Source organism: Tyto alba, unplaced genomic scaffold, assembly GCF_018691265.1.
Source record: "Tyto alba isolate M040663 unplaced genomic scaffold, T.alba_DEE_v4.0 Super-Scaffold_14, whole genome shotgun sequence".
In the NCBI taxonomy this organism is placed as follows: domain Eukaryota; kingdom Metazoa; phylum Chordata; class Aves; order Strigiformes; family Tytonidae; genus Tyto; species Tyto alba.
The window spans coordinates 48,137,295-48,151,867 of NW_024881276.1; the positions used below are offsets into that span (position 1 = coordinate 48,137,295).

Sequence of the window (14,573 nt, forward strand, 5' to 3'; positions counted from 1 at the left end):
GTGTATCTCTATGATCTTCTTGTATCAGACTACACCCACACAAACACTAAAGGTTAGTAAGGCACTGTATTGTCTATTGCTGTCTTGTTTGGACAGCATTACTGTAGATCTCATGAAGCTACCCCTGAAAATGCGCTATAAATTCAAGTACTTGTCACAGAATTAGTAGTCTTCTGTTGCTGATAAATTCAAGAAAAAAGATAAAATTAGAAGTTACATAATTGCAAGCATTTAAAAGGGATTTAGTGATCTTCAGTGGGAAACAAAACCATGCTTTGGTAAATTAGCCATGACAAAGCCCACATTCCAATATAACCCCACAACCCAAACCTTAACAGCTTAAAAGAATGGCAATTGTTACTAGCGAGAAAGATTATGGTGGTGAAGTCACCTGTTAAGTTTACTAAATATTTGTTCCCCCGTATGAAGACTGTTTTATAGCTATGTATAGTCTCTTAATCACCACAGAATTTCAACTATAGCTTTTTCTACTTCAAGAGGAGCAGAGTCTGTCCAACACTAAGAGATACAAAAAGGATCTATCTACCAGTTTCCTGACCTTTATTATCTTTATGTCCTTAAGTTAAATGACTTGAACATCAAGGATATAAGATTCAGATATCATATGCAGGGAAACCTCTTAGTTGTGAGCCAATCAAAAGACTCCATATATTACCAGGAAAGCAAAATCATACTAAATTAATGTAATAAAGTTAACACTTTTCCTACCTCAGTTTAAGATGTATATAACCAATTACTCACCTGAAGCATAGCTTCTTTCTGTGGTACAGAAAATTCTCTCTCTTCACATGAGGATGGTTTGTGAGTGGGTGGGAGATCAATGCTGTAGTAAAGAATAAAAGAAATAAGACATGCAATGTTTGTGAAGTCCAACTGAATGGCCAGATATTATTTATTTTAGCTGCCAAATCACCCAACACTCAACACTGAAGGGGACACAGCTTTCAGTCAGCAATAACACATATATGAAATATTGTATTGTTAACACATCCACTACTAGCTATAACTCAGCCACACACTTTTTGTGCAAAAACACTGCCTATAATTTGTTATTTAGCCTGTAAGGTGTTAAGTAGACCCAGCTCCCCTGCCACATGCTATACCTAAGTAAGAGTAGGGACTACTGGTATCTATCATTTCTAGGTTAAGAGACAACAGCTCAAGCAACATTTACTAGTACATCCTTTCTTTAAAAAGCCTTTGAGAAAGCCTTATTATTACATGCAAGACTCCTCTGTTGTAATTTTACCAGTGAAAGCAAATGGTTATGAAAAAACTAAACACTGAAGACAACTCATAAATATGCTTCAGCTACAGAATTTAAGAGACAAACAAGAAAACAGTATTTCTAATGATGTTGGAAATTACTCAGTTGTAGGAAAACACTTGACTCATCTTACTAGCGCTCAAGAGATTCAAATGTTGAAACTCGCTTTACACTAAACACTAAATTCTTTTATTCTACTCCTCATTAAGTATATACAGACATGACAAATTTTATTTTTTCCTCCAGTTTAAGTGTTAACTGTATACGGCACACATGAGAAAAGATTTGTATTTATAGATACTCAAAATCATCATCACCTTTTATGAATATTCCCAACAGGGTCTAGACACCATCCAATTTAACTGACAAAATCCTTTCAGACTTTTTTTTGTTTGACCATATTGGATGCTTAAGAAAGTAAACAGCACGTCTCTTACAGAAACTTGAAACAACCAACATCCTAAAAAGGACAATAAGTCAGCCATTTCTAAGCATACATATTTGTGGGTGTTTTATTTTACATACCCCTCCATTAAAATCTTAGCTGACCTTCAATTCTGCAAAGCTTGGTCGATTTGCTCTCATGTTAGATCTACAGTTTTGATAAACTAGGTGTCTGTGGGAACAGTCAAGACCGACTCTTCCACTACACTCCAGTTCAACCAATGAACTTTCAAGGAAATTTCTCAAGACAAAGAATTATATTACCTTTGAAGTATTTCTTAGCTTCCTCATTTCTTTTTCAGAAATGCTAGTGATTTTACATTTGTCTACTATGAAAATGCAGCCTTGAAATTATGACAGTTGAACAGCTGCTAAGGAAACTTAAGACATTTAAATGCCTATATAGAACCAACCATTTCTGCATATTGCTTTCAATTAAAAAAAAAAATAATCCAACACATACTCACACTTTGTCAAGATAAGATGGCCTTTTTTTCCTTGGGGTCATCAGCACTGTCACAAAGATGGTAATGATAAAAAGAGCAAGGACTGCTCCAATCACAGCCCCTGCTACAGCAACAGAAGATGTCTGCTTAAATGGCACATCTGCAATGTGATAGCATAGATTACACCCTTAAGAAGTTCACATACTTTCAATACTCAGATAAGCTATTTCAGCATTGCTGTGAGAAATGTTTCTTCCTTCCATGACCAAACAGAAAGCCTTGTCCTGCACTAGCGCTGTTGTAGTAATGGCTCTGGTCACCCAAGTAAAAAAATGGTTGAATTAGGAGAGCTCATAAATCATTAATATGATTTAAAAAAAAAATTTATCCACTAATTTTAACCAATACTGGCTGCATGCTTTTATTTTTGATTTCGAGGTAAGTTCAAATTACAGAACACATGCTTTGCACTTATATGAGTAAAGGAAGTGTTAATTCAAAAAGCTAGACAACTATGGCTTTATTGGCAATCTATCTTTAAAGCCACTGAAGTCTGCAGAAAAAAGGAAAAAAAAGCATTTTTCTTTTGACCTCAGCATCATCAAATCTGATGTATAACAACTCTCATACTGAATTAACACACTTGTCAGTCTTTAAAGGTCACCCATTTCACTATACTAGGAATTCAATAGGTTTTAAATCTCAGAACTCTGCAACCTGCTAAGATACTTTATTGCAGTATCATCAATATCAGAGCTTAAAAGTTGCACCAGCGGGCTTATCAAAGAGCTGCACAAATGGCATAATTCACATTAGCTTCACTAAATTGATTACGGAATCAGAAAGCTAACAGCAAAGGAGTTTTACAAGTATAAAGCTGTGTTAATTTTACACATTTCTAATGTAGTTTACTTCAAATACTTTCACTCAAAAATAATATGCTCTGTTTCTCCAAACACCACACAACCATCCTCTATTTAATCTCTTACCAGAGGAAATTTTAGGATCCTCTTCAGCCACATATCCTATTCACAGGTCAAACCCCCAAAATTATGCAGTATGTTTTATCAATTACTCATAATTCTATTGCTGTCCTGCCTGTAAGCTGGAAAGCTGGACAAAGTAATCTTTTTCCCATCCCTCATTTTGAAAAAAAAAAAAAAAAAACAACCAAACGAAAAACCCAAACAAACAACAACAAAAAACCCAAAACCAACCCCCCCCCAAACAACGAACTAAAAAAACACAATAAAACCCCCACACACAAAACAAAAAACAAACCGCTTCTAATCTGACAAAGGGATTCCAGTTCCCTCACTGCTTATGAAAGATCTGACAATACTCCCCCCTAGAATCACTCAGGCAGGTATGTTTAAGACGCTTGAACACTGAAATAAGCAGTTTTCATGACTTCCTTAAAGTTAACAGATAATGTCATAGACTAACAATTTACAGGAAGCTAATTCACGCCAGAAGATTAACATAACATACCACCTTGAGCGATCATCGTTCTGTTTCACTAAACAGCTTTCTTGACATAAGCTCCATTTGTCTGTCAAATACCAGTACATATATATAAGATCCATAATTCCCATTTTCTCCTGAAGAATGGGCACATGAATCAGTGGAAGGTTCACTTAACTGCATTTTAATTGGCTTTATTTTAGTTTATTCTAGGTGCTCTCTTGTTTAAGCGAGAAAGTTGCAGGTAACTAATACACACTGTTAGGCCCAGAATTCATGAAGGTGCTTTGGTCTTATGGTATCAAGAATTTCTTGACTGTTTCGTACTGTACTAACTTCGCAACGCCTTTTAGTCTTGTAAATTCTACTATAATGTTGAACCATCATGAAGTAGTATACATTTACTGAAAGTTCAGCCACTGAATCCCATTTTGGGTGAGATGACAATAGCCACCCATTTACCTCTGGACACCAGGAAAAATAGCCGTATCTCAGCAAGCGTAGCAACATACAGGAGCTGAAGTGTGATTACCACAGGACTCAATTTGCTTTTTTGAATTGCTCTGGCAAAAAAGAGGGCAGAAAAATTCTACCAGTCTAACCGGAGGCACAATCAGAAACCCAGACTACTAAGTCAAGCTGAACAAGCCAGAGAGCACATAAGATGCACAGTGCCAGCTACACAGCATTTTAATCACCAGTTGCTCAGAAATAGATGGGAATTGATTCACTCCAAGAAATACAGTTAAAGCAGAACTACAGCAACTGAAAACAATAATTTATTTATTTATTTTAAGAATGTGAATCTTAGATAGTGTATCAGCTGTACTTAAAGTGAAACTGTTTGGACAGCAACTATCCCTATCTATCATTCTCAAGGTTCATACCTTTAAAAATACTTTCTACACTTGTTTTATAAGCTTAGGGTCTGCAAGAGGAAATGCTAAAATGCCCATCTTAAACAGATTAAATACTTTAGTTCCTTCTACTCAGCCTCTGGTTTTATTACACTTTTTCATCTCCAATTTAAGAAAATATCTGTCAAACATTTCTGAACACTACCTATGTTCCAGAATGTAACAAAAAGTTTATTCACACAACAGCCATTTATACTTACAATCATTTTTTTTTTTTTACAGCAGACATAATGTACAAAACATCGCAACACACTTAAGTCCTATCCCTATTATCAACTTCAAAACATTGCAACTTCTTAACCCATAGTAATTAAATATATATATATATATATTTTTCAAAATCAAAACAAAAAATCCACAGAGACAAAAGCAAGATATCCCATGTGGAGAACAGGTTTATGGTTATGTTTATTTCCAAGTAACACCATCTTTTAAAGATGACATATCAAGTATGTTCTATTTGAAGAGAGATCTCTATTCCAGAAATAATTTGGATCAGAACCTTCTGTTATAAATGTAACTCCTTTCCTTGTGTTCGCACTCAAACTACAGATACACACATCTGCTATCGTTCTTGAGACTTTGGTCAATCATGTATCAGTACTCCATTAATCCAAACACAAACTTAAGTTATTTAGGGATGCTTTTCCATTTGAATTTCAAACAAAGCTGTTGTCTTATTCTTTTTTGAAGACATGCAGTCATATGCAATCACAGTGTATTGTCTACAACGCTCAATACAACTATTTTTGTGAAGCTCTAAATGCTGTAAGCTACCAAAGATCATGAGGATAGAGAAGAACTTCCAGCATGAATGCTCATGAAGCAGCTCTAATTATGAAGCCTATTTCATTTTCAAGGTAGCAGAGATTTTTTTTTCCCTTTTCAGGTTTCAAATATTAATAGCCTTATCAGCTTCATTATCCCAAGCTAAACACTTAAAAATGGCACTTCAAAAGATCTACTATTCTAATGATGAATTTATCATTGTTCTGTAATTCATCTAAAGTTACTTCACTCCTCCCTATGTAATCAGCAGAATTAGTTTGGTGAACCTGCTCAAGACAAAGTAGAATTACTTCAGATGTCAAACGAGATGTCCTACGTACAATGCATACAATGTCATTTTAAATAACTTGTTATTAAATCTGTTATCAATTATTTGCAGGGAAAACAAATCCACTGCGGTACAGAGACTGCATAATTTATCTAAATTCCCACTTCATAGATTCTGTAGTTGCACCATTGTAAAGTGTTTTTCCACTATATGAAGTAGCAATGCAAGTGTCCACTTCCCTACTAATAATCTGAAATTCTAGTTACCCTCTTCAAAACTAGGACTGTAACTTATTCAGAAGCAGCGTAAAACCGCTGTTTTAATTTCTGGTCATAAAAGTTCTAGCAAATGCTTTGACACCTCTTAGCATGCTTAATGTTTATTGGCACCTGGAAAAATATGCAAGTTGGCATTGGCCTCCAGCTTCAAAATCTGTTAGATTTTTCCTCTTAGTTGTGTCCAATTCTCCAGCTTTCTAATTCCATGGCACAATTCCCACAAAGCCTCAAAAACAGGTCTCAAACTGTATCCTCTGTACTTGCAAAGTCTTGCATTCATTAATGAGTTTTGACATTCTGCCAATTACAGGCTGAACCATATATCTTACTGTATGTATATATACAGACACTAGCATAAGCTTTAGAAATCAATGACTATAAAAAATAATTTTTCACCTTATTCCAAGACAAGGCTTTGACCTGTTCACACAGTCACTCATCAAAATTTTGTCCATAAGTTAGTTTCAGTGCACTGACTTCTTTTAAGTACATAGTTTCAAGAAGGCTCATTACAATGCTAAGAGGTATTCATTTTTATGCTGGAAAAAAACTAAAAATAAAGCTTCAATTCTGTTGCAACTCAATTTAATTGGTAAAATATTTGCTATACAGAAGCATTAAGTTTACCATGGATGGTATTTAGATTGGAGTAATTCACTTACTCTGCAAAGTAAAAGCCCCAAATGATTGTATTTGATCATTGCCTTAGGTAAACTTTTTTAATCAGAGAGCCAAGAAAGCCACTTTTTACTCTTAAACAATGTTGATTGGCAACTTTAATTTAGCCTTTTTTACCTCTGACATAGACCAATAAGCACTCTGCATTAAAACTCAAATCTTAAACAGTAGTACAGCATTGGGAAAAAAAGCAGCTCAAATATATTTTCCCCAGATTCAATATTTCCATTGTGTCAAGTCACATTATAAAAACCTTCAAAAAAAAAATCAGCTTCAAAAAGTTTAATCCTCCTCTTGTTTAAGTATAAACAATCTGAAAGTGATCAGCCAATGAAATGAACTGCAGGTACACATTTAGTTTTCAGTGGCTACTACACATACCACTCCCTCCGAGATATTACCGAGCCATCTATGTGGGAAACAAAGTCTTCTTCATTATCATCGTAACATTCACCACCCATATACTTCATTCCCAATGTTCCACCTTCATAGTAATCCATTGGTCTCTCATAACGTTCCTGGTACCTGTTAATATTGTCTATATTGTTCCACTCTGTTTTTTCAGGGTCTTCTAAATAATCTTTAGATATTAAGCTGTTCATTGGATGCTTTATTTCTTTTTTTATACTGTCAGGATAAGAATCCACATCATCTGACTGAAGAACATCTATTTGAGACTCTTTTTGCATATCTGATGGTGGAATGTAGTTCTTAGCAAAGTAGTCACCACGGAACGTCCGTCTTCTCCTATAGCAGATAATTCCAACCAGAACACTGATAAGTATGAGGAAGAGCGCCCCACCCACCGCACTACCGATGACGGTACCCCAAGTGTCTTCCTGCATTGCTGGCAAGGTTGATGTTGGGAAATCTATTATTCTAGGTTCTGTTGCTAAACCTGTGATGCCATCAGTCGAAGGATGCCAGGGAACCGTGGGCAGTCGAGTGGTAGTAGTAGGAGGATCTAATGGAAAGAGCAAAGAAGTAGACAAGACACAGAAAAGGCACAGAATGTCAATGCAAGCTAAATCAGTTAAGGGTTTATAAGAAAGCAAAGTTGATGGATATGTTCTACAAGAATAGTTTTTCATTCTCAAGTTCAGGGCACTACAAAATCTCACGGTTTCCAGAGGCTTTGAACTGGCTTCATTACATACGGTTATGAGCCATGCTTAAGCAGGATAGGAAGTATGGGGAGAAAATCAAGTAAAAGTAATTTTGAAGCAGACATCTAGTTCTCCTCAAAGTAAGGAGATGCAGCCTCTCTGCTTGTTTGTTCACTGTTTGTAGTTGATTATTTATCTCCCCCATGGAAGAAAGTTGTCTATTAGCAGAAACCCAAGCAGTCCTCTATCTTTCCAGCCAGCAGTTTGGAATACTGGATCAAATTAATTGATTATGCCAGTGTCAATTATTCCACATTAAATTCCCACTTCAGAATTTGTTCAGGGCACCAAGAATGAAAAACTATGAGTTGTGTGCTCAGTCAGCAGCACATAAACTACTGATTTTTAAGCTATTCTCTCCAAAAACATTTGTTGCATTAATATAACTCACTCAAGTTCACCTTGAGATTAGTGGAAGAAGCATAGTTAAAAATGGCATGTATTTATCTCAAAATAACACTTATGTTGAGCAAGGAGCTTGCAGCATTTTAAAATTAAAAAAACCCAGAACATATGAAGTAAAAATGATTTCTATGCATTTCTCCTAAAAGCAATTTGATCCCTCATGCACAAAGAAATTTCTGTATTCATACCTCAATATAAACTAACAACTGATTTCATGTCAGGTTATGGTTATGCAAGGAAACAAGAGATTGCCAGATACCAAGCTTCTCCAGTACTCAGTACTAGTACTACAGTACTTTTTCCTTTGCTCCTTAGGTTTACTGGAGACGTGCATCTGTATTGATGACAAGGTTGCAAGTGACCAACTGATGACACTGAAAAAGCCTCCTGAGACTATCCCAGTCAATCGCTATGTTAAAATGCAACTCCAGTTTCTATTTCTGTGCCTCACTGAATAAAACCAGCTTTTTGCTTTGCCCAGTGCAAGGTAATTTTAAAATCAGTAAAGCAACAGATACTAAACATATTATAGACAATCTTTTAGAGAGAATATTACATGGACAGCCAAATAGCTCATTACATCCTATTATTTAGTTAAATATCTATAAGCAAGATTCATGTAACTATCACTACCATATTACAGAGGCACTCTAAATATACCACCACAAAAAGTAAAATAGATAGAACTGGAGATATGTCAACCTTCCAGTTATTTGACAAATCTTAACCTTCATAAAAATTTTTTTTGACCTTACTACTCAGAGACGACCATACAATTCTCTCATACTAGACAGAATTGCCACGTTTCTCAATCACTACAAATCATACTTCAGATTGCATCTCACCTCTGAATGCAACATTTTAAGCTTGACATATTAAGTAAACTTTTACACAGATTTTGAAAGCACATAATTCTATTGCTTGACCATGTAGAAGTAGTGATTTGTTAGGGAGGTATACATAAATGAAATTAATTTGACAGAAGACAGGAAACTGAACAAAGAAGATGCACTACCAAAATGAACAAGAGGAATTCAGATTATGATTTTAGTAAAAACTGATTTAAAGTGAGTTTAATAATTTAACAAAGAAATAAAGATTAAGGAATCCAAGTTTACCAGGGTTCCCATGTCCCACAAATCCACAGGTCAAGAAGTTAAAATCAAAGCCCTCTTCCTTGAAAAGGTACTTGCTTTAGACACAAGATTTGTTAGCTTAAATTACAATTTCAGACAGTACCAGCAGCATCTTCTTACAGGCTATATATATTCAGTATTTTCAAACTGGCTTTGTAACTGCTCATTTATTTCCCTCTGGTACTGAGATTTTAAGTCCCACCCTCTGCATTCACAGTATAGAATACACATTCACAAGTATGTAGTATTTGTATCCTGGCAAGCTTAACCATAACTTATGTGAACAACACAGTGGCAATTATACTCCATTATTAATATATCAAAATACCAGTGTTCTGAGAAGTTTTGCCTTCAGAATTTCTGTTTCATCCACTAGTTTTCAGGCTGTCCAGCTGCATTATCTACAAACACTAACATATTAAAGTCATTGCAAATGTAGTACCAATTCAGCGTTTGCTTATATGTATTCCTACAATACATTACCATGAATACTTCTACCATCTATTTGAGTCAGTACCTTTTATTATTGAAGAATGAGAAAATTAAAATCATCCCTCCTTGTTTATAAGGCCAATTATAGCTTAGAGCACATGAAGTTAACTTATGATACCACTCAGAGCTTTCTGAATGTAAAACTACATTTTGTTTTTTCTTTTTTCTTCCTGCACTAAGCAAGTTTCCCAAATAGAAAAGCACATTAAGACCAGGAATGCCTGAGTACCTTACCTCTACTCTACAACATTTTGCTTGCAAATCACATCTCAAATGCTATCTCCAAATTAAGAAAACACCACTCTTGTGTTTAATGATAACATTTCATATAATCACCAATACCTGGTTCTTTGAGTTCTTAATACTTTCTACATGCACGAAGAGCATAATTTTGATTTTATGTTATTTGTTTCAAATGCCACTTTATTCAAAAGCATCAATTTCCTACTGATTTTCTTTAGCATTTTACTTATGACCCCATGTTTAACAGCTCTCATCTCTTTCACTGATGTAAGCCTATGTTGTTGCAGAAAACACAACATATCAAAATATCCATGTAGGCCAGGGATCTTAGTGGCAAAAGCTCTGAAAAATTCTGGTCTTAGGTTAAACATCTTGATTTCCTTTTGTTTCTTACTATGTTCTAGGCCCTGTTCAAGTCCTTATTATATTTACCCTCTAGTAATGACGACGACAAGTGAAGAACCACAGAAAATTTCTTCTACTATTACATAGCTACCACCCTCATCAAAACAGGATAGGGAACAGAAAAGTAAACAAAAACCTATTTTCTGGTATGAAAGAGTAAACCCATCAGATGGCTCCATATATAAAAAGAAGCCAAGTTTTCCAAGTTTGTTTCAAAGCCTTTAATAGTTTCCCACCAAGAAAAGCAGTATTTGTTCTTTACTTAAAATGAAATTCTAAGACCTTCACAAACCAAGCACTATGGCCCTTATACAGTATTCTTAGTTTCCCTTCTATTACTTACATTTTCAGATGTTTTCCAGGAAAGTCAGTATCAACTTTCAACAGCATCAGTCTGATACTTTTACTTTTCCCTTAAATGACTATTCTTGATACTGTCTGCCCAGCTCTTGCAATACAAACAATGTATCTTGAGCAGATGAGTTTCTACAATTAGGCATAGTAGAAACATCTGACTCCACAATATGTCTCATGTCCCAAGACACATCATCTCCCCTCCTCGGTTTCCCTGCATCATATCCTCATTCAACAAGAAGCCAAGTGTCACAAAGATGACTGGGCAAAAAGAGATGGATGGATAATACTTAGAACCAGACCATTAGCTTTGAAATGCTAGGTTAGTCCTGTCTCGGTACCAACAAGCACACCATTGTAAAAATCAACTAGAAAAAACAGCATTTTTAAACTACAAACCATTTTGGATTTAGCCCACTATGAAGTATTTCACATGTAGGGTAACCAGCTCTATAGTATGGAAAAAGAAAGTTCAATACTGGCACACAACTCCTTTGGCTAAGATTTGTCACTTGAGCATTACAGAAACCAAGTTTTGGAAGGGAAGGTGCCTTGTCTAGTTGTTGTGTATTAATACAGACAAAATCTGTCTAGTTTCAAAAACTATGATAAAATCTAGTTCTCCCCATTTGAAGAACAAAGCAAAAACCTCACATGATTCAAAATCCACACTCAGATTCTGATATCCCTTTCTTTGCCTTCTGCAAGACAAGGACCTACTATCAATTACTTATAATCCAAAAGTGAGTTGGCTTTGAACAAATTACAAGATCTCTCTCTGCACTACTTTTACTGAGTGGCAAGTGTCTGCCTGGTTTTGTATTACATATATGTTTACACAGAGACATATTTACCTCTGCTTCTTAATCTGCTGTTATTGCTAAATTTCCCTTACATGCTAAGTACCTGAAACCTAAAGTATTTGATAACTATGTAGCTGGTGTTTATCAAAAACAGCCCTTCCCTTCAAGTGCTGAAAAGATTATGTTGCAACTCCCCTGTAGAAGCAGGGAAAGTAGCCTTTCCATCAAAGAAGGCTTTCTGGATGTCTGAGATCAAATGATTTTGAAATTTATCATTGTTTCTCCAACCATTCCCACACTGAAGTCAAGAAGTGGGTAAGGACACTGTGCATCTCTCCCCACGATGTCTCCTGTACGCAGGTCACACATGGGAGTTAAAAATTTTCCTTAGGATCACCTTCCATTTCTTCCCCTGCCATTTTGGCAGCATGGTACATATGAAGGATTGGTATTAGCCTGAAGCAACCAGTATCTTTCAGTCAATCATCCATTTTTAAAGTTCAGTTTACTTCTGCAGTTTCTAGCTGGGACTTCCATGTATTAAGTAGAACATTTTGTCATTTCTTTGTCACACAAGGGAAACTGTTATCATTAACCAAACCTCAAGCTTGCAGTGAATCTTCTGGAACAATATTCAAAGTTCAAAGCCTGCTATAATAGGCAGCAAACAAGTTAGGATATCCTGGGACCCCCTTTTCTCTACAGCAGAAAAAAGCAATATGAAGATGAAGGAACACAAAGCCAAGAAAACAAGGTTCAATTCCTTGTGTAAAAGCACAGAGTAAGTCTACATTACAAGATTAAGGGCTTTACATGCCAAGCTGACAACTTGTTTTGCAAAACCTGTTGCTGTAGGACTAAGTCAGGGACTTCAACAGCACTTCATGAGGAGCATGATTTGCATTTGCTGGACAACTATACAAACCAAGTTTAACTTTACATCACTGAACAAGTAAGAAACAGTGAAGATATCTGTGTATTAAAACCAATATTTAAAAAGCCACAATTTTGTTGTTTTCCTATCCACATAATGATGTAACATCTCCTGTAAATAAAAAGCTAGTGCATCTAACATTTACTCCCTGTCAGCTACTTCTATCTCCTTATTCCACTTAAGGGGTTAACATAAAGGTTAGGAGCACAACAAAATCCAGCTTTATTATTTAACAATGCATATTAGGACCAAAAGCATTTTTTGTTCAGCTTACGTCCTGATCCTACAAGACACTGCAACTTAATAGTTACTTTTTCTAGCAGTTAAGCTTTACAACTATCAGCATCATGACTGTTCAGAAACTACCTTCGTAAATCCTCTTTGGCAGCTTCATAATTAAAATTTGAAAGATGGTTTGATTGTACAGGTTTGTCTGCTAGCTTCAAAGTTTCGCTTTATGTTTTTGTCAAGTTTCATGCAGTGCAAAAAAGCCAAGATAGAAAAATAAGCTAGTTAAATGATTGCTGTACAGTACAGCAGTGCCATGTTCACCATTACTATATAGTATCTGCTCAGTTAAGTCAAATATTAAGGTGGTAAGCCATTTGACTTAAACTTTATTACTTCAGTCTTATTTTCTATACTTCTGACATCAATCTCTGTTCCCTCTGTAGAGTACCTTGAATGATTATTATCTAAGATGGACATTTTTGCTATTTCATAGTCACTTACCCATCCTGCATCTTTTTAAGGTCATTTTGATCATTTAAACAGCCAATCACACTGAGAAATTATTCTCCATTACAATATAATGTGCTTAATATTAATTTCTGAAAACAATACAGGTGCTACAATTTACCATTGCCTCACTTCATTTTAATCAAAACTCTTATATACCAGAAATTAACACACAGTGCTTTTAATCAGTTTGGTATAATCTTCTCTAAACTATTACAGCAGCGTAGTGGTTGCTTGTCTCAGCATTAACCTGATGTGTATGACTTGCCTGAGCATTAGTTGTAGTGATATGGCACCAGATTTATTCTAAGTTGTCTAAAAATCACCTATATTTTCCTAGATGTTGATCATACTACATACTCCAAGATTAACAGGAAGTTTTAAATTAATTTTGTTTTTTAAATGTCAACTAAAGTATTTGTTTTTACTGGTGCACATGATTTGTAGCATCATGACCATGTATGATCTCTAGCTAACTGAGGTTCAGTTTTGGCATTTCCTAAAACCAGCAAAGTTTTGCAATTTGCAATAAAGTTTACCACAGCAAAACAAAGTTGCCAAAGAAAGCTGAAAAAGCAAGACACATGTAAAACATGTCCATCAGTCCACAAAGACCAACTATAGCAGCATAACCATTTCTGAAGCTAGTTTAAGTTATGCTGCATTTGCTATAGGCTCAAAGATAAACAGTCACCACAGCTCAACTAGCATGTACGTCTACTGTGTTTTTTCAAAAAGACTCATTTTAGGAAACATAATATATAATTTCATAGTTAGCCCATTTTAGTTTGACACAAACGTAATGTCAATGATAGCATTTTTTTTCTATGCATGACAGTCATGGTAAAGGAAGTTCTACTTACAGCGGATCATATACAAACAACTGACAACTTGAGAAGTAGTGGACTTAAAACTTCCCCACTCCTTACAGTTAAGTATAGGGCTGAGAACAGAGCTATAAACTGTACTGTTATTTTCTGAGTAAGTATATTTGTATGTTACTTTTCAGGAGAGTATTTCATCCTATTTAATGATGGTATTATAATTTTTTTGATTGATACTTATTACAATATGACCATCTTTGTAATTCTTTCCAGACTGTTACACAACCATGACTTTGTCTCCATAAAGGAAGCATTAGAACCAAGCATCAATAAGTAACTTCTCACAGAAATAACTTTCGTATTAATTTGTAGCACTTAAGTCTTTTAAATGATATCAAACCCCAGCTATTAAGTTGTTTATCAATAATTCCACTGTCTCAAGCTATTTAGAAGTTTCCTGTTAACTACATAATTACCTAGTCAATTAGACCTTACTAGTTT

At 35.2% G+C, this 14,573-nt stretch overlaps 1 protein-coding gene across 2 annotated transcripts in view; it reads right to left on the reverse strand.

The window, feature by feature from the left end:
- NECTIN3 (nectin cell adhesion molecule 3) overlaps positions 1-14,573 on the reverse strand; it is a 63,618-nt gene that overhangs the window by 11,521 nt on the left and 37,524 nt on the right. The window contains exons 6-7 of one of the 2 annotated variants that reach the window (XM_033005257.2): positions 2,200-2,338; positions 763-844 (exon numbers count right to left, since the gene is read on the reverse strand). In XM_033005257.2, coding sequence (XP_032861148.2) covers positions 763-844; positions 2,200-2,338 — 221 coding nt within the window. Of the gene's footprint in view, positions 1-762; positions 845-2,199; positions 2,339-4,628; positions 7,537-14,573 lie in introns of those variants that run through there. The other variant, XM_033005256.2, reaches the window with a different exon arrangement.